General features: G+C 35.2%; 1 protein-coding gene across 1 annotated transcript in view; it reads left to right on the forward strand.

Moving 5' to 3' along the window:
* The window catches only part of LOC134156941 (low-density lipoprotein receptor-related protein 1B), a gene marked incomplete at its 5' end in the record, with an annotated part of 264,744 nt that overhangs the window by 234,481 nt on the left and 4,051 nt on the right, over positions 1-26,212 (forward strand). Inside the window, 8 exons of the mRNA XM_062605389.1 lie at positions 4,420-4,581; positions 7,318-7,492; positions 8,147-8,251; positions 10,295-10,408; positions 21,753-21,829; positions 24,190-24,280; positions 24,682-24,826; positions 25,845-25,943. Of these exons, the coding sequence (XP_062461373.1) occupies positions 4,420-4,581; positions 7,318-7,492; positions 8,147-8,251; positions 10,295-10,408; positions 21,753-21,829; positions 24,190-24,280; positions 24,682-24,826; positions 25,845-25,943 (968 nt within the window). The remainder of the gene's footprint in view (positions 1-4,419; positions 4,582-7,317; positions 7,493-8,146; positions 8,252-10,294; positions 10,409-21,752; positions 21,830-24,189; positions 24,281-24,681; positions 24,827-25,844; positions 25,944-26,212) is intronic.

A 26,212-nucleotide genomic window follows, 5' to 3' on the forward strand; every position in this document is an offset into this window, starting at 1 on the left:
AAGCTTATCTCCTTATTGTTCTGTTCTTTACAAAATGTAAATAGGAGTTTAAGATATATGATTAGATTCTCAAACGAAAGCAGCTAGATGAGAGAGTGCACTAAAATATTTATTAACTATTTTTGAAGATTATTTGAAAAGTTATTTGCTATCATATAGCAAATTAAATTGACAAACCAGGAATACCTGCAGCCTCTGTAATCAAAACATAATTGAACTTCATAGGATTTTTATCTCTGTCATTTTCTTATGGATGATTTTGTTTTATAAGAAAGGGGGAAACTGCATTACATCTTCATGCCAAAAACTTACTTTATTCCTGGCTTATTGCCAAAATAAATTCATAGAAGGGTCACCATAAAGTATTCTCCTTTAATTGACTAAATTCTGTGGAAAACACTGGAAAAAATATGTGAGAATCTTGTAAGTTTTTTCAATTTGTATCAGCTCTAGAATTAAGATTAAATTTTAATTTTTTTTTAAGTGACAGGTAACACAGAGAATCATCAGATAATAGTGACTTCCAAGTGCATAGTTTCCCTGCAGAATTTTCATTATTATTTTTGCTACTTGTTTTATATGTCTTACCATAAACCCTTTAATGTATTCTCTGCAAGCCAGTTCTTAGAGTTGTTATTTAGAATTATTTTAAATATAAAATATTCAATAAAGGGACATCAATAAAGGGACAACATGCATTGTATTTCCACTTACATATATATATAATGTGAGAAACTCAGTGTATCCAAGAACTGGTTTAGAGACAGGAAATAGCTAAATGCATGCACATTCATTGTAAATGAATAAGTGGAGAAATCCTGAACAGAAAAAAAAAGGTGTGCTGCTTCCTCTCTAGATATTATTACTGTGGTTTTGAAATTGAACATTTACACGAGATGCTGAAAATGTGCTGCACTGTGTCCTCCTGGACGCTTTGGCAATCAACATTTTTCAACATAGGTAATGAAAACAAGAGCTTTTTCATTGGGATTATTATGTTAGGGAAGAAACTAAAGAGGAAGATAGGTGAGAGGTAGGATGCTAATCTATAATAGACAGAGAAAAACAAGACTGTCTCATAACAATAAATCCAGTTGAGGATTGCACTTAAGAAGGAAGGGCTCAATTGGAATTTTTTGTTGTATTTTCTTTTGGAAAATAATTTTTGCTCAGTTTTGCATAAAGTACACCAACAGATGATCAGCTGAATTTGGAGCATTTTAGTTTTCTATAAACCACTTCCCTTATTAATATTTTTCTATAATGTGTTGTGAACAGTTTCCTGTGGTGAAGGTCAGGAATTAGGCAACTTTACTTCTGTCCCTATATAGCTTTAATCCCCAAACTTCATGACCAGTGTAAATCACAGAATCATACAATGTTTGGGGTTAGAAGGGACCTTAAAGATCATCTAGTTCCAAACCCCTACTATTGGCAGGAGCACCTTCCGCTTGACCAGGTTGCTGAAAGCTCCATCCAGTCTAGCCTTGAACACTTCCAGGAGTATCCACAGTTTCTAGAGCATCCACCCATCCAGGCAACCTGTTCCAGTGCCTCATCACCCTCACTGTAAAGAACTTCTTCCTAATATCTAATCTAAATCTCCTATCCCTGCATGCCCTTGTAAAAAGTCCCTCTCCAGATTTCTTGTAGGCACGCTTTAGAGAAGGCCGGAAGGCTGTCTAAGGTCTCCCTGGAGTCATCTTTTCTTCAGGGTGGACAAGCCAAATTCTCTCAACCTTTCCTCATAGTAAAGGTGTTGTGCTTGAGGCTACAAATAGTAGTGAGGTAGGATATGCGACATCTTGGTTTAACATCACTATTTCCTTTGCAAACATAAATCTATATTCTGATTTAATGATACAAAACCTCATGGCATTATTTCTAATTGTTTAATACTGCAGTTTTATTAAACGGCTCCTGGGACCATTTTGTATCAAAAATAATTTATGAGAATAAGCCAGATTAAAATGTCAGTAATAGAATTTTTTTAGATGCCAGCAGTCTGTGTATAAATAGGCAACGAACTATTAACATTATTAAAAGTCATGTTAAATTGAGTGACAAAAATGAGGTTTAGTCTATACTGTATTAAATTTTCATATAATGGTCATCACCAGCATATTTATTAGCCTACATTAGCAAAGAATAGAATGATCCTTTCTGCAAACTGGGAAAATATGATTTCCCCATCATTTTAAAAAATAGAGCAGTATTAATAATTGTCGTGGTTTAAACCCAGTCAGGTAATTCGTTCGCTCACTTCCCCCCCTTTCTTGCCCTCCCCCTGCTCTCGGAGGGACGGAGAGGAGAATCGAAAAGAATGCAACTCCCACAGGTTGAGATAAGAACAGTTTAGTAACTAAGGTATAACACAAATCACTACTGCTACCGCCAGTGATAATAATGATAAAGGAAATAACAAGGGAAGAGAATACAACACCTCACCACCAGCCGACCGATAACTCGCCCCCCAAGCCCGACCAAGCTCTGACCGATACCTCCTCCAACCCTGCAGTCTCCCAGCCCTTCCGGCTAACTCCCAGTTACATCCTGGGCATGACGTGCTGTGGTATGGAATACCTCTTTGGTCAGTTTGGGTCAGGTGTCCTGTCTCTGCTTCCTCCTGGCTTCCCCTCCTCCCTGGCAGAGCATGAGGCTCACAAAGTCCTTGGCCAAACCAAAACATCGCTTGTTATCAGCTCTGTTCCCGAGCTGAAAGTCAAAACATTGCACTGCACCAGCTACCAAGAAGGGGAAAAATGACTGCTACTGCTGAACCCAGGACAATAATAAAAAGTGATTTTGGACCTACAGATCTATGTTCCATCACTACTTTTTCTTTTTTATTGAAACACTGATTCAGATGCAGGATTATATGAAACCCCATGGCTTGGGGGCAGTAATTTAAATATCAGTGTATACATGGGGAAAAACAAAAAGAGTTCTGAGCTAACATCTGAGTTCAACATCTTTTATTGAATGTTTAGATCACAAGGGACAGATATGAATAACCAGGCTGATGCATATTAAACTAGTTGGAACTATTTTTAAGTCAATGGTCTCGTTCCTGCTGTACTCATTAGAGGAAGAGACTAACTGATCTCATGGCCTTTAGAATGATTTGCAAAACACTTTAAATTATCATATCTTAAAATAGAAAATCTGGAAAAGAATTACATGAAGAGTTTCATATTAAACAAGTAAGAAGTAAATGAAGGGAAAAGAATCATTCAGCATGAATTGGAAAGAGTAGGAAAAATGGAGGTGCTTCGCTTACGTTAAATGATTGTATTGTATGAAAACAAAGAAGAGAAACCACACCAGAAGAAAATTAATTTGTGGGGTTTATGGAACATTTCCTATAATCTACATTAATTTAATGAGGCAGCCAACTAAACAGAGAAGTAATTAAAAGAATAGTTCTGAAGGGCTACACATTTCAGTTTTAGATGCAGCTGTGGTAACAGGCATCAGGAGGCAAATGTGAATGTAGTTGTGGACACCTACACCAGACATTGTATTAAAATGAGGAAACAATGAGACAAAAGACAGCAAGGAATCACCTAATCATATTGCATCACTACATCAGGCAGTGGTTAGGATTTCCTGGTAATCAGTGTGAAGATGAGAATTTTTATGTAAAAGTAGCTCTGAAATGTTTATTCACTTGACTATGTAAGTGTTAAGAAAAAGGTCAGGGCAAAGTGGAAGAGTTTAATAAACAGTGGAATTGTAACAAAGCTATAAATCCTTTAGACATGGGGAAAAAGGAAAGGAAAGGAAAATTACAATAGGGAATAATCATAGGAAAATGCATCAGGTTTTAAACACTTTTTTAAAACCATTTGAAAAGAAGCAAAAGATAGTTCATTGTGTGGAAATGGTCATCCCTGAGTGTTCAGTACTTTTCAGACATTCGATATTGAAGTTACAGGCATCTTTGGTTTGATGCAAGACAGCAATTTTTGTGTTAAAGTGTTTACTAGCAGAGGGAATAGGATAGCAAAACAGGCACAGATGTTTGTGTTTTAGTAAAAACGGTTATGTAAAGCTGGCTCATTAGTAAATATTTGTATATTCATGTGATGATATATAAAGGTTTGTAGGTTTGAGAATAATAGAGTGTATTCTGAAGAGTATCAATGTTGATTATGCAAACATTTATCCCCTGCAAGTGGAGGAACCCAACCTGGCAGGAGGATATAAAGAGCTTAGTCTTATCTTAAATTGCTACTTAAGAGTGTCTTTTAAAATAATTTCCAAATAGAGTAAATGACCATACATGCACAAGTGTAATATTCATAAATGCAGTTTTTGAGATGTCCATATTTTCTAAAGTTAGCATTTTAAAAGTGATTATTTGGGTTATGTTTATTGATTTTTTTGTCATAAAATAGTTTTCTTTGTTTTGAATAGGGAGGCCTACCTGCAATTGCGCACTGGGTTTTACAGGACCAAACTGCAATCAGACGATCTGCGGGCATTTTTGCCAAAACGGAGGGACCTGCAGTGTCACTGCAGGGAACCAACCCCTTTGCAACTGCTTGCCTGAGTACACAGGAGACAGATGTCAGTATTGTAAGTAATCTCCACAAACTATTAAATCTGGATTTTATTATGAAAGTTCTACAAAATGGAAGTTCAACATGAGTAGAATGATTTTTTAAATTTCTTTTTTTTTTCCATACGTTGCTAAACTTAGTTCCAAAATTATTCTTACTGACAAAGGAGTGTAATCTGATCTTTGAACAAATTTCTGCAATATCCATCTACATGTGCAGGTGAAGAAGGAGCTTTTTTAGGGGTTATTTATTCATTATTTTCATACGTACAATGGAGATTATTTTCATATGTACAAGAAAACTGATTTTGTCAGTGGGAATGAGATGATTGTGTTAAAATTTTCTACTTCAACGTATTTGTTATGTTGGTAAAATACCTAAACATAGTGAATTGATGTAGTTGGTTAAAGAATTTCTCTGGTATCCCTTATCTTTGCAGACCAACACATGTCCTGAACTACTACCTTACCTTTCACTTCTATTTCTAACCCCAGTAAGCAGTACCCAGTAAGCAGTATATTGACAACTACTTTGAATTTCACACCTCGATATTCCTTCATCTTGTTCCATCAGTGATCACCTTGAGTATGGTTTCTGCTCCATCCTGGTACTGAAAGTCAGGATTTCTTAGTAGTATTCTTCTTTCATTCTCAAGATTCTGTCCTCTGCAGCTGAAGCTCTCCTAGTTCTTCATTACAATGACACATCACTCTCTTCTCATTGAGATAGTTATTCAAAACTTTCCATGCCTTCAGAAAAGTTCTTCTCACTTTTTAGAATTTTCTTTAATTTTTTACTTCTTTTACAGAGGAGGAGAAAAAGATTATCAACCAATAGGCCTTCTGTTCTTACTCCATTTATCTTTCTTTTCTCTCCATGCATTCTCTTAGTGAGGATCACTATTAGTTTTTTCAGTAATTCAAGACATTTGAACATAATCCTGAGTTTCTTCTTTTGGCCACTGATTTCAAAATTACAGTTTGTTTTCCTCAGATCTCTTCAACATGATGACTCACTAGCAGCCTGTCATGGTTTAAGCCCAGCTGGTAACTCAGAACCACGCAGCTGCTTGCTCACTTCCCCCAGCACCCCCCAGTTCTTCCTTCCCCTGCTCTCGGAGGGACTGGGAGGAGAATTGAAAGAATGTAACTCCCACAGGTTGACATAAGAACAGTCCAGTAACTAAGGTATAACACAAACACTGCTGCTACCACCAATAATAATAATGGTAAGGGAAACACCAAGGGAAGAGAATACAACCGCTCACCACCCACTGACCGATACCCAGCATGACCCGAGCAGTGATCTGGGCCTTCCGGGTAACTGCCCTCAGTTTATATATTGGGCATGACATGCTGTGGTATGGAATAACCCTTTGGTTAGTTTGGGTCAGGTGTCCTGTCTCTGCTTCCTCCCGGTTTCAATTCCTCCCTGACAGAAAGAGACTCAGAAAGTCCTTGGTCAGAGTAAACATTACAAAGCAACAACTAAAAACATCGGTGTTATCAGTGCTGTTACCAGGCTGAAAGTCAAAAAACATAGCAGTACGCTAGCTACTAAGAAGGAGAAAAATGACTGCTACTGCTGAACCCAGGACACAACCCTAACCTAAACCTGAATATTTTTCTGAGGTCATAATCATATTTTAATCTTATTTTTGCTATTCCTGCTTTGCTTTGACTATAACACTCTAAAATAAAGGACTGGCATACTGCTTGTTATAGAATAGAATAGTAAATGTAAAAGCCATCATTTGTGCATAATTCAGTGAATATGATGAAGATGAAGAAGGCTGGATTTAAGCAAAATAGAAGCAAAATCAGCTAATATAAACATCTGGTTTAGAATTATCTACAAGATGCAAAAAGTATTTAGTTTGATGGTCTGTCTATCAAACAAGGAAAGGGTTAGTATATCTTAAAGAGGATTTGTAGTGAAGTAAATTGAATGTATAGTTTGGGAGACTATGAAATATATTGAAACCTTTGAATGGAAAACCAGCCATAATTGTGATTCTCTCCCATTTGTTATTAAACAAACTGCGTAGATCCACAAATAACTATCTGCAAACACAACTGGGTATTTGAAAACCGTATAGTACGTAAATCATGCAGAGGCACACAGATTAAGAAAAAATATTTCCTTGAGGATTATCCAAAACAAACAAAAAAAATTGTTCCTACTTGAATGCTCCTGCAAATATTTTATTTATTTATTTATTTGAAGAATTCATCTAAATGTAAATTTGGGGGGTGGGGTGGGGGGGTGTGTAGGTTTTGTAGACATTATGGGTTATTTTTTTATATATTACTAGAACTTAATGAAATTTTAATATGTGGATAAATGAATACAAAACTGTTTCAAAATACTGTTTCTGTTTCAGTTTAGCATAGTGCTGTTAATGGTAATGTGATTGAATCAGAAGATTGTTATTCACCCTATTAACATTGCTCTGCTTTTCTTGTCAGTAGTCTTTATAATATATGGAATGATGCCATAAATGGTTAGACATCTAGAAGGAAAGAAATACAATCTCTTATGAGTTTATCCTTCTGTTTAACTTCACAGGACTGCATCATTTAATATGTTATGTGTCTATGCAGTATTCTTGACTCTTGTAGTTGCCAGTGAGCCACCAGCTTAATTTATCATTTTGGTTTTATTAGAGTACCTTTTAAAAAAGAAAAGTGAGGTATTTTTTCTATGATAATCTTTAATGTCTTTTAGTAATTAGCTTTCATGTTGCTTGTAGATGTTTGCCACCATTATTGTGTGAATTCTGAATCATGTACCATTTCTGATGATGGAAGTGTAGAATGTGTCTGTCCAGTACGATTTGAAGGTCCAAAATGTGAAGTGGATAAATGTATCAGATGTCATGGGGGACACTGCATAATAAACAAGGACAGTAATGATATAGTATGCAAGTAAGTCAGGGTGTGTGTGTGATTGTGTTCAAAATCATATATTTAATAGTAATTATATTGCATTATCCTCTGAATCTCTTACACAATGGCTAGCTCCTGAACTGTTCACATCAGAACAGTTCCTTTTCTTGGTGACTACCCATGCAAAACCCTCTGGTTCCTACTTTTTTGAACCAACTTTTGGAGCACTTCTCACTGGAGGAAGCATAATGTAGCAAAATACTGAATGGGTCTTCACTTGGAAAAACTGAAGTCTTTTAAGTTAACAGCCAAGTTTTACCAGACTCTCGAAATTTGTTCATTCTGTGTTGCCTATGACAGTGATTGAAATAGATTTTATGCTAATGAAAACATGTAGTAAGATGTACTTCTATATTGCTGAGTGATTATTTTGTATAATTCATTTTCATAAAAGGACGGAGAAAAATTTTTTTTTGTAATAAGTTTGCTGCCTGGAACTTCTCAAAGTGGAAGCCTAGAATTCTTGCAATCAGTAGATCTTGCACACGTCACAAAATCACTATTTTTGTATATAGATAATATAGTAATATATAGTATATATATATACACTATTATATAGTAGATAGTATATAGCTTCACCAGATTAATAAAATACTGATTGTTATTTGTTTGGGTTTTTTTTAACCATGGCAGTTGCACTAATGGAAAGATTGCCTCTACCTGTCAGTTGTGTGATGGCTACTGTTACAATGGTGGTACATGTCAACTGGATCCAGAGACAAATATACCTGTCTGTCTGTGAGTATCCTGAATTGCTCATTAAAGTATTTGCGTGCCAAAAAATAACAAGATTATTAGGCATGTTCCTGTATTTTTTCTCCCTCCAGGATGTATAATGGGCTGGTTGTAGTCATAACTTACTGTATTTTTTCTAGCTAGTTCTATTACCTATAATTCGTTTAACTTTTTGCAATATGTTGTATACTGAAAGATATAACTAAGGTATGTATTTTGATGCATATAGATACAAAGATACATCTTTTAAGACTTACAGTAATTTCAGGCCAGATCTAAAGCCCATATAGGCATTTGTTCCAGAACAGAATATGGAGGTACAGGATGGCTTATTGCCCTGCTTTTCAAAGGTGGATTAAGTCTTTTCTCCTATAAAGATGGTCAGAGGAGGGGGCAATACACTCCTGATGGCTAGGAAATAGGAAGAATAATGTCAGTGTTAATTTCCATTATGGGTCTGAGGATATGCTTATATATATCTTGTGTTTCTGCCCTAACCTTCACACTGCTCACAGTAGCTTGGCTGTTCTGGGTTAAGATTGCTCTCTTTTAGCAACATGGTTGAAAGAATATTTCAGGATGCTTTTCTTAAACCCAGACATCAAATACCAAAGGAAATGTGATTCTGTAGACTATACACAGTGAAATAACATTTTAAGAGGTAGAAAAGTGTACATTCTAGTCCTTTCTTGAGAGCTATGGTGTATCTTGTTTTCCAGCTGCTAAATATAAAATGCAGAAGTAGCCATTGTAGCAAGAAATTAATTTCTTTCCTTCCCTAAGTTACACTAAGCTACCTAGTCATAATCCTTGTTGTTTTTTTTTTCTTTACTTTTGCCTAGTAAACATTATGATCATTTCTGCACTGCTGGAAAGCTTCATTGTTGAATAGTCTTCCACTTCTCAGAAAAACCTGGAGGTCAGAGCATCCTCCAGGAAGATCTGAGGTGTTGCAAGAGAGAGTTAGACTTGAGTGTCTCATTTCCAGGGTCACATAAGTAAGCTATTGTCCAAAGGGATCTGGCATTACAACTTTGTAAATACAGATACAGATACAGCCATCCCTTCTTTTTGTTGATGTGTATGAGGTAGGTGATTTTAAAAGAGAGTGCTTGTTGCATTCAGACTCTTAGGGAAGTTAGAGAAATGCCTAGATTTTAAAGTATGACCACTGTAAAGTTGGACCAACTTTTCCTCCCTGTGAGAGCTGAAGCACTTCTGAATGTGCAAAGGGGCAAAACTGTAGTAGCTGTACTACTGTAAAGAAGTTGTCAATAGATGTTTGCAGCTTTGGGGTTAGAGACAGTTGAATGCAGTTCTACATGGCAGTCCTTATACAGCTGAAAATGTTTTCGTCACCTCTGCCTCTTTTTCAGTATTATTTTGATCCAGCCCTTTTTTACCTGTTCTTTGAATCTCCTTAAATGTCTTTAGTTGATGACTAGAGGCACTTAAAAATCTCAGAAAAAGGAGAATGTCACAGATGTAATATATGAAGTGCAAAGATGATGACTAAGCCTGGTGACTCATTTGTTTAAACATCTAGAATGGCTGTTTTGGAAAATTGTGATTTTTCCTTTTTCTTATAAAACTGACTTATGCTTTTTCAAATTCATATGGAACACCATAGGTCTCAAGGTAAAAAAAAAAAAGTTTAATACCTTAATTTGTGGGTTTACAATACATAAATGTTGCAGCATACACAAACACTCTTAACAATGCTAAGAAAAAGTTCATGAACATTTTTAAGGCCATTGCAATCTGGATCAATCAATACAAATGTATAATACATTTACCAATAATGCTTCATTAAGAACATTAGATTCCTGAATCCTCAGTCAGTATAGGCACATTGTTTTATGAGTGATGAGCAAAGTTTTCAGTACAGTCAGATTGGACCTTCTGTGAAAAAGAGTATTAATTTTGTTATCTGTGGGTGTGTGCCTGTGTATGTGTGTGTGTCTTGCCATTATATATAATGCGTTTAAATTCTGTTCAGCAAAAGGCAGAATATTTATATAGGTCTATTTTACTGAAATTCTGCAGATGCTCTGTGGGGTTTAAAAATCAGCGCTGTGACCAGAAAGTGAACCCTTGTGATTACTACTGTCAGAATGAGGGAATTTGCACTTTAACCACGTTTAATGAACCGAGATGCAAGTAGGTTTAACCTTCCACTTAATGCTGCACATTCTGTGACATCATTTCAGGCCACAGTTCATTGGTTCAAGTCATGCACATTTGCATACATTTCGCAATATATCCTTAATCTGGGGGCTCATTTCTATAATACACACTTACCCTTTGATAGTTGCATCGATGAGTTATTTAAACATATTTTTGGAGTATTTGCATCATTGGAGGAAGAAATAAAGATCTTTACCTTTAATAAGCAAATTGAAAATACTGAAAATGCCGCTTGGCTTTTATTGTTCACATTTTAAGATATTTTACCAAGTTAATCCTACATAGCATAGAGCTTAGCAACATGTTTGGTAGTCCAAACCTGACTTCCTATTTCTTATCTGTACTGGGAAACTAACAGAAGAGCTATTTAGGTACCACTTCAGGAGTTAAGCTTGTATTCATAAGTCTCGTTCTTAACTTTATAGAAATAATACTGTAAAATAGAAATTGTTAATAAAAAATGCGAGCTACATCATAACTTTGACTTCTTCTCCAATAAAAATAAGGTATGAAATAGATATATTTGTAGGCTGTATTTCTGTAAAGGATTTTAGGCTTATTTCTTAAAGAGAAAATTTTATCCCCACCAGGGAAAGAAATAACTGTAGTCTTTGAAAATGAGAGATGTGAAATAGCAGTCTTATGAACATAGCTTTACTCAACAGTTGTGATGTAAAAGTCAGAAGTGGAATCAAGATCCAAGGACCTAGACTTGGGATAAAAAACTTGAAAAACTTTAATCTTATCTCATGTAAATGTTTGGTTTCTAAAAATATGAAATGCTCTGTGCATGTGATGTGGTTGTCTGGTTGGTAGCAATGGCAGTGACTAGGTATGGTAAATAATCATCTTTTTTTAAAGAAAAGATTATCACAATTCCTTTGTCAGCATTCTCAAGCAATGAAACAATGACTTGAGGTATTATAAATCCATTGGAAACTAGATAAGTGTTCTGACTACTACTTAAATTTTTAAGAGTATGAAGTGGTTTGTACGGGACATGGTTGTTTGGAACAGTTTCTATCTCTGTGTATCATACTGGGATTTTCAGAATAATGAAATGAAGAACAACTTGTTGCTTCATATGAGGTCATGTATTGCAAGTGACTTTCCTCCTTTTTATCTGACATGCTCCCTAGAAGGTAAGAGTGCAAAATTTCTTGTGATACATTCTAGTAGTTAAAATAGTCTAAAACTACAGCATAGGGAATCACTTCTGAATTTTACTTGCACAATTCTTAAGTATGTGTTAACCATGTAAACTTTTTTTTTATATTTATGGATTTTCACATAAAAATACATAAAAATAATTGTGTGGAGGTTTTTCTCAATAAGAAATTTTTAGCCAATAAGGCTTAATTTCTGTTTCACCTGCAGCCAAGACTGACATATACTTATAATAGGATTTCAGCAAAGAATTGAATTAGGAATTTTCTCAGTAGCATTGATTTTTGGGTTTGTGGCATTGCCTGTCCTCATGTGATCTTTTGATTTGGATGAAATGAAAACAAGTATTAAACTGAAGGATTTTAAATCTTGTTTGAATATATTACTTAGTCTTTGAATTGATAACATGAATTTTAACCTCAGAGTTTCTGTGTGAGGCCAGATGCCAACAGTGGCAAGAATTCATAGGATTTCCAGGCCCAGTGATCATTTCTTCCTACTTTTCTAACTTCATAATTGAATGAAGCATGGAGATGGATTGTTAGAATAGGAACTATGCTGAAAAGCTGTGCTGCTAAACATTTCTTCTGGATAGATGAAGTTATGTTTTTCCTTCAGACATATTTCAAGCCACTGCCCAGGACATGCATTGGTCAAGTTTGGGCTCATCTGTAGGAAGCAATGAAACAGGCTTCCAAAATCCAAGGGAAAGTATTAGCATTCTAGGACAAATTGAGACTCTTCCTTTCTGTCTGTAAGATAGAATTACACAAAAATGAAAAAAAAAGAACAAGGCTTGAAGAAGACAGAACAAAAAAGGAAAAGATGGCCTTGTGCAGAAGTAGTATTAGTCTCCATTTTCTTCTTTCCAGAAAGTGAAATGCTGATATCCAAAAGAGACTATTTGTTGATAATAGTTGTGATTCCTCCCTGTGAGAAGGTTGTCTTCCACAGAAAAGATGAACAAGGAATTGCAACATTTTGAACATAGTGATTATTTGTTTACATATTGTTTATTCTTACTGTGACAGTATCCCCCATACTGCTTTTATTACACTTGTGCTATACAGTAGAGTGAATAATCCAAGCTCAAGTAAAAAGAAAAGTGGCAAAGCACATCAGTAATATAATGCCTTTCAGCAGAAATGAATGTTCCTTTCGCTTTCATCTTGCAGTTATTTGAGTATAGTTTGGGATTATTTTTTTTTTTTATTAAATCTATTGTAAGGTGGAAAAGAAACAGAAGAAAAGGTGGTAAAGAAAGATTAAATTCAAGTTTCTCTTCAGTGTGAGGAAGCATTTTAGGTAAACTGAGAACAGAACTTGAAGTGTAAGTGAAACTTTAGTAGAAAATGAATTTCTTCACATGCAGAATATAAGCACAGGTAGAACTAGTGTTTCTGTTGTCTCTTTTGACTGATTGTTGGGTTAGTACGGCCACCACTTTTTTGTTAAGAGAATCTTCCAAATTGTTTCTTTACAAAGCAAAGGTGGCTTAGAGAAAAGGAAAGAGAAGCAAATAGCTGTTTGATGGATTTGAAGACAGTTACAGTGATAGAGAGGAAGTGTAACTCTGTATGTCCCAGTTTTCCTTGCCAGACTCAGCTCAAGGTCCAGTTGTTCCCTATATCTTGTGGTTTTCTGGTGCCAAATTAGTTCTTAACTGGAGCTTGTTTATAATTTTATAATTTTTATCTACCTGATACTGGTAAGTAGAAGACATCAGGAAGAAGTGAAATAATCCCATGCTCCATGAGACTCATTGTGTCAGGGAACAGGAGACTGAAAGGTTTTTTCTAAAAGTTCTGCTCCTGTGTTAGGAGAAAGGCTTTATCCTTCCAGCCTGCATATGTGGCCATGCTATGTATGAGGTCTGTCTCTGGCCCCTGAGAGGCACATACCTAAAGGCTAACATATATTTTAACCAGTCTCTAAGGCATCAGTGGCTGATTTTTAGAAGAAATAGGAAATGGCTGAGTTTATTGTCATTTAGCAGGAACACCTGTCTCACAGTGAGATCAGTTGAGAATGCTTTTTACATAATCAAGTCATTATTATTATTCAGTAAAGACAATAGAGAATAAGGTTTATCTGTTCTAAAGGGCAATCCTAAAGCCATAATTACACAGAGGAACTGTAAGCCTGCAAGAACATGCTCTCCTTTTATCAACCTGTACTGTTAGGTTCCATTTCTATTTTGTCTTCCTATCTCAAGGAGTTTCTTTTAAACTTTTTCTAAACTTGAATGTGCTAAATATTAGGTGTGCATTAGAAACAGAACTTGTGCTTTTCAGCTAACCAGTTTAGGAATGAATTACAGCCTTACTGTGTCTATAAGACATCTAAAACGGAAGGTTTTGTGAAGTTGGTCTCTAGTTTCAAAGAATGCTTTGTCAGGTTTTAAAAGATACAGAATATACTGTGATTTCTCTTTGGAGATAAGGTCCTACACAATATAGATTATTAATTCTTAGCATTATTTTTAGTAATATAAAGAACATTCCTCCCCCTCGTTATTATTGTCCTTCTTGCTCAGTAAGAAAGGCTGTGAGACAATGTAATATCAGAATGTTAGTATTTGAGGTACTGATCTTTTCTGAAAAATGTATGACTGAGCATATCTTTTAAAGAAGTATTATTTTACATATAGTTACTGTCTTTTAAGCGCTCACATACTAAGTTTTTTAAGGGTATATTCAGTACTACTCACTAATGGTCTGGGGGTGATGTATATAAGACTAGAAGCATATGACGGATGTCTGAATTGCTCCAGCAACTTAACAAATCCATTGAAAACAAAGTGAACAGGATAGCAGATTCAGATGGGAAATAATCTGAGTGCTTTTTGTTTCACAAACTGTCAGTTCCATCTATTCTATCAGTCTGTCATTTGGTTTAATAATTTTTATTTGCCTCTCTGTTTCCTTCTCACTTATTGCTTAACTGCATATACATTCATGCAAGAGAAGCAGGGTTTAGGGATAGATTATACCTTGTCTGATACCAATAAAGAAAGTTGGAAAAAATTTAAACCTTCAAGTACACAAGATTGTGACTGATTGTTATGTAGGCAGTGCTGTATCAATTTCTTTAGTACAAAATATTGCCCTTTCTCACCTTTGTTTCTTTTATGCCTTCACCATAAGTACAGGTTGTCATAATTCCATCTTTGTATTACTGTGATTATTTGTTTGTGCTCATAGATGTGGTCTAGTGTATTGTTATTAGCAGCATCTGAAAATAAATGTGATCAAGTCATAACCTCCTTACAATAGGCATTATAGAAATATAATGAAGAATAGTTCTGTTACAAGTTTACAGTCAAAACCAGTAGAAGATATGAATCATATTGATCCTTCTCTAAAGCCAACTAAATTTATAGAGAGCTTTTAAATGCTCCAGTTAGCTTTTGAGCAATGCTCCATGACTATGGCTGAGGACTTTAAGGTGAAACAAGCTTACGTTGTGATGGCTAATTAAAAGGACAGTAATTTATTCCTTCTTAGGTTATTTTCTGAATAGATCTTTGTGCAATGCAGTGTGTCTACAGTTCAGAGCCTCTGTTTCCTAGGTGTCCCCAGAAAGAGAAATTTAAAGGACAGCGTATAGTGTTAAATTAGTTGCCTGAGGCTGGATGTGTTGACTGTTCTGAGGACTTCAAGTTGTGTGTGTTGTATTTCTACATTAGAACAATATCAGTTCTTCTATAATGAAGAATACGTCATCCTGCATAGTTAATTGCTCACAGTAAACAGATGCATGATTTCAAAAGCAAATTAGACAGATATCAGTGGTCTTGCAGATTAATTAAAAGGCTCATAATACAATAGCTTGAAAGAAAGTGTAAGTTTGGTAACAGAGGAAACTGAAAAGTGAAGGCTACAGAAAAAATGAATTGTTTCATTTCTAACTGAGAATTTTGGTGGAGTAATAAGGATTAAAGACAGTAGTGAACAAATGGGGAGAGAACAAGTCATGGAACTGCTCTAAAAGTGATAAAAAGAATCTTCAACTTGCAAGTGGAGGCATGGATAAATTAGAAACAATAATTCCTGTAGGAGTGAAATAAAGTAAGAGAGATTTTCTTGTCAACTTTATTTCCAGTAGGCTGGAGAGAAACACCGTGTGCGTGTCTGTGTGGTACATAATCATGTGCGCATGTGTGCGTGTTTGTCTTGGGATTTTTTTAAGGAAAAGGGTATGTTCTTCTTGATGGAGGAACTTCCCTGCAGCTCATATTCCTGTGAGGCTATACCTTACTCATGACATTCCTTTTGTGTTGAAATATCTTCAAATATGAACAGTTTCTATATAAGTACATGTATGACTTGTACAGATGCTGTAAGTACATGCATAACTTGTACAGATGCTGTAAGTACATGTGAGTTCATAAGTGAATGTAAAACTTATAGCAAACCCCTATTCAAGAAAAGGTTAAGTACATCCATGATCCAGTTGTGGACAAAAAAGAGACTTTACCATGCAATCCTCTGACTGGCACTTGCTGAAGGTTGATTAGAAAAACCCACTGCAGCATAGAGCAATTGGAGCATTGAGAGACTGCCTAGAAATAGAAAGCAATTGTAACCATGACAGGCAATATATCTTGCCATAAATGTTTTCCGTATGATTTCCTGGTGTATTTAATGAGCTCCCCAAGTTTTATTACAACAGGAATTTCACAGTATTATGTTAGTTCTATGAGAGCTTTCTTTTTCAACCAGAAATACCTTTGTTATAAATGTCTTGAATTTGAAGATCTTTCATTCAGTTCGTATCTCAAACTAGTAGTAGTTTAAGAATTAAATGCACATATGTTTGAAGAGTGTTTGTCAAAGGAAGAGATGAGAGGACCCTGCAAAAGAGGAGTATATATATTTTTCATTGAATATTTACCAGCTAGGCTGTAATGCAGATATCCTTTGATCAAGAGTTTAAAAACGTTTTGATAAAACTTGCATACTAGCTGCGATTATGCATCACTGCTTACTTTGCCTCTGAGGAGAGAAAATCAGTTTGTCATATACCTATTGATCCAGCCATGTTTGGTTTTTTTTTTTGCCATTTCAGTCTCTTCTTTTCCTTTTACTAGGTTGCTCTCTGTATTTTCAGCTACAGTAGCAGTCATCTAGACATGTTTCATTTTTGTATATTTACTCTATGTTAATACTAATACTTGTATAGCATATGTACTGTACACATATTGCTGATAGCATGGTGTATAATGACCCTCAATGGCTTCTTTTTCTCACCTGGGGATAATAGAGGTTGAGTTGTGAATGATGATTTGTATATAGTAATGTAATGTTAAAATTAAAAATCATGTTTAAAGTCACATTTTATTTTTTCATTTATGTTGTAGCTAAATTTAAGGTTCTTTGGGTTCCTTAAAAATAATTTTTGTTTTGCCTGTTTTTGAATTATGCTGTTTTCCAATTCTTTATTTGTTGATTGCAGGGTTATCTGTATTTCTTTTTTAAGGAATGTTGTAGTGTTTCAATCAAATTCCTTCACTTCATTTTCCTTATAAAGATAGCAAGTGATCTCATTAGAAGAAAATACTAAAATGTGGTCTGTTTATGTATAAAATAATTATGGAAAAGTTATTTTTATTATTTGAAAATAAATAGGCCCTACCATGTAGGAGAAGGTACTAGATGGGCTATTGATCAAAGTTGGGGTGTTTTTTCTGGACTTCCATTGTTATGAAAGTTCTTCATATATTTGAAGTTTTACTGTGGGTATAACTATATAATATCAGCTCCCTGTATGAAGAAAGCATGCTTCCAAAAGTACTGCTAAATCTAATATGAGGAGTATTTTAGTGATTTGGTTTAGTGTAAGGATTTTGTCAGTCTGTTTCATCCTACAGATTTTTTTGAGGAAAAGGGGATTATATTGTTTTCTGTCTTTCAATGCAAATTAGTACAGATACTAAATAACTATAATCCAGATGTTCTCTTCTCCTGTCTTACAAATAGTTGTAATGGTAATGATGTGTTCCAGTCAAATTTTGGTGTAAGTGTTCATAAAATAGTGAAGCTGGATATTTTCATTAAGATGTTTTTCTATGTATTACTGTCTGTGCTGTGACTAAAAAGAAAAACAAAGTTAGGAAATTACTTTGTATAATGAAGAAATATCATTTATAGGTAAGAAACATTTTCAATTCCCCTTCCACCTCTATTTTGTAACGGCTGTTTCACAGATTCAGTTATACTTCTAGAATAATCTTTCAATGCTGCCTTCTATCTTTTTTTTTATACATACTGGTGTATTGAGTTGTCTACAAAAGCACTTTTAACTGCTTATTATGTCTCCTATATGATATTTTTATGACAATGCCTGTGGGAAAAAAAAGGAAAAAAAAAATCAAAAAAATTGCACACTGCCTCTTCACTATTTTTTTTTCTGTTTGTTCAGACATTTCATAGTCAACTGGTTCCTTTTGGTCAAGTGCCCAGGTAATTGAGTTTCAAGGGTTTCAGTGCACTGACGTGTAAGGGTTGTACAAAAATAGAGGAGAGAGACATTTTCTCGCATAAATAAGTTCTGTAACAACAGCATGATCAGTCTCTGGAATGTAAACATATTAATTCTAAATATTCCTCATTACAAGTGGGACACCTTCCTCATTTTGGTTTCAAATATTTTAAATTTCTCTCTTTGTAATATTTCCTCAAATAAATAATTCCTGTCACAAAGGCATTCTGCGTCTCAGAACGTTTCCCAAGTAGTATCTTTCTAAATGTGGAACGAAACTGTAATAGAGAAAGCTGTAGCATAGTTTTATTAATGACCTTGGCAGCAGACAATGTACAACCTTTATTTATTACATTCATTTTCAGTTTTTCTGTGGGCATTTTCTGTGATACTGTTGCTCTTTGATCTGTTCACCAGTTCCTGTTGGAGAACCGGAGATTTTCACCATAAGATGTTTGCTGTAGTGCCTTGCACCATTCAGCTGACTCCAACCTGTCCTCCACTGTCAGTCTCCCCATCTGTTTCCATCTGTATTTGTTTATGTGTAGCTCAGAGTAGGCATTATCACTGTTCTTCCTGTTCACAGTTCTTGACAGTATGAATGTCTTCAATAAAACTGGTGGTTTTTTTGTGGTTCTGCTTCAGTAACACATTTTTGTTTGCTTGTACTGCAAATCTCTTGTGTCTGACCATGCAACTACTGGGAATGGTACAGAACAAAAGTTCCTGCTACCAAATGATTTGGAAAGGTACAAAATGCTGTGCATCGGACTGAACCAAAAGTCAGTTCCCGTGATAGGTACTGTTATTACTAAGAACATTTTATGTCTACAGTATCTGAAGACAATTGAAACTGGTTAAGTCCTGCTCATTTCCAATGTTCCTTCGTGAACAGTTAGTTGTCCATGTCCCAACCCCATCATTATTCATATGCCTGCTCATGGCTAATTTTCTGTGTCAAATTCCCTTGCAGACATCATACCTTTCCCCTGGGCTATATTTCTTGTTCTGTTCTGTCTTCCCAAGACACATCTTCACTAGCGTGCTGATCCATCAAAGGGCAATCATTTTACCTTTAAGGACAGAAGGAAATGACTGCCATCCTGTCAGCTTTAGTCCCTCATGTGTTTATTGGAGACAGCAAGCATTTTGAAAAAATGAAAATGAAGTGGTAACTAGCTATCACATTTTTGAGACTTATCAAATGCCTCTGAAGTTTTTCAATATTGCTGATTTTTACAGTTAAAATGCACAAATAGGTAAAAAACTTCTAATATTACCTTAATCTGCTCCTCTGTTTACTACGTGTATAGCTCTAGGATTTCTTTCTTCACCAGCTGTTATGGTGTCATTATCTGCTGTAAGATTTAGCAGAGCATAATTGTACATTTCACACAATTTTCTCGTAAGCTTTTGTTTGCATGCTTCATAGTGATTCTTTTGCTGGTCATGCTATCCTATATTCTTTGAACCGTTGCAAGACAGATTTATAGTAATGGTACTCTTACACAGCAGAAGTGTCTGAAACCTTCAATATAAGGATTTGGACACAAAGTTAAGATATGTCTAGCACTCAAAGAAATCTTTCCCTTTCAATACTGTAGTATTAGATGAAAATTGCCTCTCATAACAAGCTTTAATCATATGAGCTGAATCCCCACAGCAATGATGCAGAACTTCCAGAAAGAAATATAAAGACTTTATTTCATGGTTGCCACATGCCAACAGTTTGGATACCAGTAGAATATTTTAAGTATAAAGATCTATGGTGTTTCTCTACAAAAATGGAGATGCTTATTTTGCAGCCATATGCTGAATAGTGGTCTTTTGAAAAAACAAGTTCCTTGAATAGTATCTCAGTGAGGTATGCTGTCAGTGTAATCATTTTCATTTGATATAATTGTTAAAAAAAGATTGTAAAAAAAACGGAACAGATGCATCTTCTAAAGCAAGAGTGGAAATGTCAGTGGATTCAGTTTTAAAATATATAAAATCATATAGATGCAATCAGTGTGTGAAACTAGTATGTAGTTTTCTTTGCGGTGAGAAAATTTAAGTGTGTATTTACCATGTTTAAGTGAACAAACTTATTTTAATAAACATGAAGAGACTGTTATACTGCAACTTATCTACTGCATGAAAAATCTTGAATCAACTGTCAATAATTAACATGTTTTTAAAGACCATCTGTGCCTTAACCTCTGTGCCTTACCTCTGTCTCACTTCAATGACCTTCATAACATAACCTAACAAAAAAAAATCAGTCTCCCCCCGAAAAATTAAAACTTAATATGAAACCCAGTAAAGAATTTTATCTGAATCATTATAGAATCACAGAATGGCTTGAATTGGAAGGGATCTTAAAGATCATCTACCTCAAACCCTCCTGCCATGGACGGGGACACCTTACATTAGAGAATTGGATTGTGCTGGCATAGGCTTAGGAGCAAAAAGAGAAACTAGCCGTTCTTCTGCAGTGATCTACAAAGACAAGAGAGAGTCCAAGGCATCACCAGCAAAGTCGGTTAGGGCTCTCCTATAAGAATCTCACAATTTTGTCTGGAATATTTTACACCTTTCCAAACCTTTTTGCATTATGGAACAATGTCAATTGTTAAGCATGTCCAGCTCTGCAATTTGTTAAAGCTTTAGAAAGGCATCGGGAAACTGTGGTTCTTAGAGCTGCAATGCAGTGTGCTGCTGTTTTTTGTTTTCCTAAAGGTAAACCATGTTGAAATTCATAAATAATTCAGAAACACTTACTTACAAAAAATATGAGTCATTGCACAATATGCAACAGGAGAGAGAAAAAAGTGACTACTTCCTCCTGCTCCAAAAAGGAGAATTTGAGGTTCTGTAGTAAACTTAATCATATTTACAGTAAGATGAATAAGGAATTGATTTTCATTGAGGTATTTGTTTCCGTTTTTTGACAGATTTGCTGAGTCTGCATACTTGGACTCCTTGTGTTTGCTTGTATTCATGGAGAGCATTCTGAATCCCAATTGAAGAACTATTCCAATACTGATATTCCTAAAGGGAAATTATAGCAGAATAACTGTGTACCCATCCAGGCATTGGGTTCATGAAGCGTACATTCAGAATATAATCAGTATTCAGGGCACTCTGAAGCCAGTAGATACTCCCATCCCTTCAGGACAGCTCTTTATGCTTTAACTCGCTCACCTACTTGCGCACACATATGTATTTCTTCAAATACAAACCTAGTTATATAGTTCAGAATTGAAAAAGATAAAGCCATCAAAATATAGAATTTTCAGGAAAGTGTTTAAATCTGAAAGAAAAGAAAAGGGAAATTGCAGCCTTATTCATAGCAATGGGGGACAGCAGAACTTTGGAAGGAGCCATTTGGCATGGATGCTGCAGTTTACTGGGTGCATGTAGTAGTTTATGTCCAATCAGATGTGCTTTGTGGATATGGATGTGACTGTACAAAGCTATAGTTTTAAACTAAAAATGTACTCAGAATGCTTTAAGTGCCATGGCAGAGTACTGCCGACTCCTTCCATGAAGCTTGTTGTTTATTTGGTAGAAACACTGTTGTCATTCTCATAGCTTTTGAGAAGATGCTGATGGTCTTTTTAATAGTTTAGTGTGTTAATAGCTGACTTATATTAACTTTACCATCTTAATTGGATCCTTCTAGATGTTCAGCCAACTGGTCAGGCACACAGTGTGAGAGGCCAGCTCCCAAAAGCAGCAAGTCTGACAATATCAGTACAAGTAAGTACTTCAAATAACTGCAGTTGCTTGTCAAATTTGGCTCAGTTTAGACATTTTGATCCGATAATAGTTTAGAATGTGAGTTTGTATCATGAAATGTGCTGGTTTACCTGTACTTATTTAAAAAAAAAAAAAGCAACAACACAAAAAAACCACCACCACCAACAAAAAAACCACACACAAAAACACCACAAAAACAAAACAAAACAAAAAAAAAAACACACAAAAAAAACCACAAATACAACCCCCCCACAACTGTAAATGTAGGGGTGTCTCAACTTTTTGACTGGCATTCAGTGTTTCATGAGGTGGTTTGGATGCAAGCCATAAACTATACACTCCCTGGTTCAAGGGCTAACCTGCACTTTTCTTAAAGAAAGTTTATCAAGCGGCAAGCACTTGATGATATCACTGCTGTACAGAGACCTAGTACGGGATTTCTGGCCATTTAAGTCCTACTGAAAGCATCAAAAATATAATTGTAAGTAGTTCATAACTTTTGTATTGGCTGTCTGCGGAGGTTTGGATTTTACCTAGTGTGAAAATCACCCAGAAAGTAAGAGTAGCTCCAGTCATATTTTTCTTCTAAACATGTCTGTAAGCGTAAAAGGACGGTATTGCTACACTGTTGGCAGTTTAAACTGGACAAGTTTCCCTGTGGTGCATAGAGTATGCTGATGGTACCCTACTGTATGTCTCTTGGTCGCATTTAACCCAACTGGAGGAATAAAATTAATCACCCTCTATTCAGGTCAGCTTGATGCTTAGATGAAATCTTCCTAGTGATCCAGATAAGTGAAAGAACAGAAGCTGGAGATGAGCAAAAAAGCAGCCAGAACCTAGACCAGTATTTCATGTTGTGGGAATATCTCCTGCAATTTGGGAAATGTGTGTTCATCTTGTGCCTGCTCCTACAGGACCAGGCTACACCATGCACACTAGATGGCAATTCATCTATGGTGGGCTGTTGCTCGTTTTTTTTCTTGAATGTTTACCTGCCAAGACAAAATGAACTGGTGGTTTTTTGGTGTTTTGGTTCGTTGATTTGGTTTTGGGTTTTGGGTTTTGGTTTTTTGTTTTTTTCTTTTCTTGGGGGGAGGGTTGTCTCTTAAGTTAGAACTTCATCCAGTCATTTACCAAATGTTATCTTAAAATAGCATTGCTGTAATGTCTTTTACATACTGAATCTTCATAAACTGGAGTGAACTCGGAATGCTTCAAGTTTTTATTTAGTAGTGCTTTGTTTCGGGCCACTGACAACCTGACTTGGTTTTCAGGAAGCCTTCAGGCAGAATTCAAGGCATCTTTTTCAATCCTTTATTTAGACTGTGCTTAATGTAGGACAGAGACTGCAAACAGCTTATTTTTTTTAACAAGTCAGTAACTGTGAAAAACAGTGAAAAACCACCAGTGAAGGATTGTGAAATCTAAGGAAAAGCAGGTCATCCTGTACTGGCTTTATACTGAAGACCTGCAGTTTATAAGGGCCATTTTTTTCATAACATAAAATTATTTGTTACATGTATTTCTTTATTGCCAGATACTTACATTAAAGCTGAGAAATTCTTAGAGGGGTACAGTTGCTGACCTTATTTTTGCAGGTAGTGTAATTTCAGAAGTTATCTGCCAAAATGTTAAGCCTGTTTTCTTCTTCCCTGTTCCCTCCTCTCCTTTAACATCACTGTCTGATGTGTGCACTTTTTCTGCTACATTAAGCATTATTGTAGTTTCCTTGATTGCCTATATCAACATAACAAAATTATTGGCTCCTGAGTGCAATGCAGTAAAATGCAGGAATGATATCATTATTCTATGATTCTAATGCACCAACCATCTAAAAATGTATATTGCTTATTACTTTTCATTTTCCCACAAATAAAAGTAATAAATACATATAAATGTTAATAATGGAATTCTTTAATCACAGGTATGCCTACTGAATATTTTAAATTAATAGTTCTGTGACTTAAATATACTACTGAAGATGATGGTGATAAAGTCAGCAGCCATGCCACACCTGATTTTTCAGCAATTCCACATACCTTCATATGGTATCACTGCAAATGAGAGTAGCATGTTACTTATTTTATTATTAGTCTAAAGTATATTGGTATCCAGAAGGAGGAAGATCCTGAGATAAAAATACTGGTGTGTACACGATTATCTATAACGATTTCTTTTTTACTATTCATAAACATTAAAATTTCCAATCAGTAAAGCTCATCACATGAAATTGCACTTGTTGGTAAGGGTTTGGGTTTGTTTTTTTTTTCTATTAATAATTTAACCGTTTTACACATGTAAAGAAATTATTTGATATAGCCATGAGTACTCAATGATATTTCTTTTTCCTGGTTTAGGAAGCATTGCAATCATTGTTCCTCTTGTTTTACTGGTGACTTTGATCACTACTCTGGTAATTGGATTATTTCTTTGCAAAAGGAAACGAAGGTAAGTAGTTTTATATTGATGTATGAAGTAAAAAAGTAAATATTTAAAGTATGTGCATCTTTTCACTATAAAAAGTGAACATACTTCATGTATGTTGAGGAGAGATTTTTAAAAAATTCTGCAACAAACAGCCCCAAACTTGTTTGTAGATGCAGTGACTTAAGTTATGTTTTGTGTCTATTATTTATACTTATATTCCACATACACTAGATAAGAAAATGTAGTTCTGTTCTTATCCAGTTTGTTCAAACTTGTCAAGGCTATATAAGGGTTCATAATTTTAACCAAAGACTTAGTGAAGTTAGTAAACAGAATTAATGTATTTCATTGGAACAAGAATCCAAGAAATAACTTGAAAAGTCACTGGCTTCTTTTGTTGTGTGTGTGTTTATGCATTATAGGACAAAAACTGTAAGAAGACAACCCATTATAAATGGAGGAATCAATGTAGAAATTGGCAATCCATCATACAACATGTATGAGGTGGGCCACGATCACAGTGAAGGTGGTCTTTTAGCCTCAGATTTTACTGTAAATGCAGAAAAGGTAATTTTTTTTCTTTTTCTGGTGGCAAAACCATTACTTATGTCTTGCAAAGGTTTTGACGTTTTTTAATATAATTAGTAGAAACATAAAATAAAGACATTTAGATTTAGTTAATATAATGGCAAGTTAGATTTCATTAGAATTTTGCAGTCTTATGCATCCCGATGAACATTTTTCCCAGTGTTTGTATTTTTCCAAAGTAGAGTTAGAACTAAATGGTGAAATGTGTTTTTTGTCATAGACACATTGCCTTAAATTGCCAAACAACTTATTGGTTTAGTCTAGTTGCAAATACTGAATGGAAATATGTTGTTGTACAGCCTACTGTCTGAAGTTTGAAGGGGTGTATGCATACGTATGAGACTAACTTATTTCTTATATGAAAACTTCTAAAGGCATAAAGAATTCAGAGTCCTGGCTGGATAGATAGATAGATAGATAGATTAAATGTTTACTCAAAGCTATTAAGTATTATCATTTTCTTGTAAAAGATGCTGTCATTTCTGCAGCACCACTCTTCAGTGATTGAACTCCCTGTGTGATGTGACATGGGATGAACAGGATAATGCTGTGATATCTATCCTAGAGCTCCATAATCAGACATACACCAAAGGGCAGCCATCATTCTGTAGCATTTCTGACAAAGCAATAACCGGATTACTTATAGCTCTAGGAATGTCATTGCTGAATCACATAGTCAGTGTGCTGAATACAAGTAAGGCGAAAATGAAGTTACTCACTGGAGGAAGAGTAACTGAACCAACGCTTATTGTGAAGTCTGGCTCTAATCCTTAATGGAAAATGATTTTAAAATGCTGAATTTTATTCTTCTATTGAATGTAAGAATTTTTCATGCTGAAAAATACCTGTAACTAGATATTTATTTGGTTTTTTTTTTTACTTATAGATCACTCTAAAATAAGGTTTTTAACCAATGCACTGTTTGTTTAACAGTGTTGATAAGTACACAGGGAAAATGCTTTATCAGCACAGAAACTAAAATTTTCTGTTTATACAGGCCAGATACATAGGGGGAGGGCGCACTGCATTCAAGCTTCCCCACACAGCTCCATCAATCTACTTAAACTCTGACTTGAAAGGACCACTGTCAACAGGGGTGAGAAATGATGAATCAAATCCATTTCATTCCACCACAGCCCCTTTCTAAAGAAAGTTTGTCTTTAATTTTTTAAATAAGAGGTATTTTCTGTGTGGTTTTAGTTTTGGTTTTCTTCTTTAAATGGAGAGAAGAATGACAGTCATTAATACTCTTTCTATTTGAAATAAAGGGTTCCTCTCTGCATCCAGAATTTCACCTGTACTCATGATTGTAGCATGAACTAAAGCTGCAAATGAGTCTTTGCAAATGAATGCAAAATCTATAAC

Source organism: Pezoporus occidentalis, unplaced genomic scaffold (assembly GCF_034315485.1).
Source record: "Pezoporus occidentalis ecotype Australia unplaced genomic scaffold, CSIRO_AGI_Poc_V1 ctg12, whole genome shotgun sequence".
Lineage (NCBI taxonomy): Eukaryota > Metazoa > Chordata > Aves > Psittaciformes > Psittacidae > Pezoporus > Pezoporus occidentalis.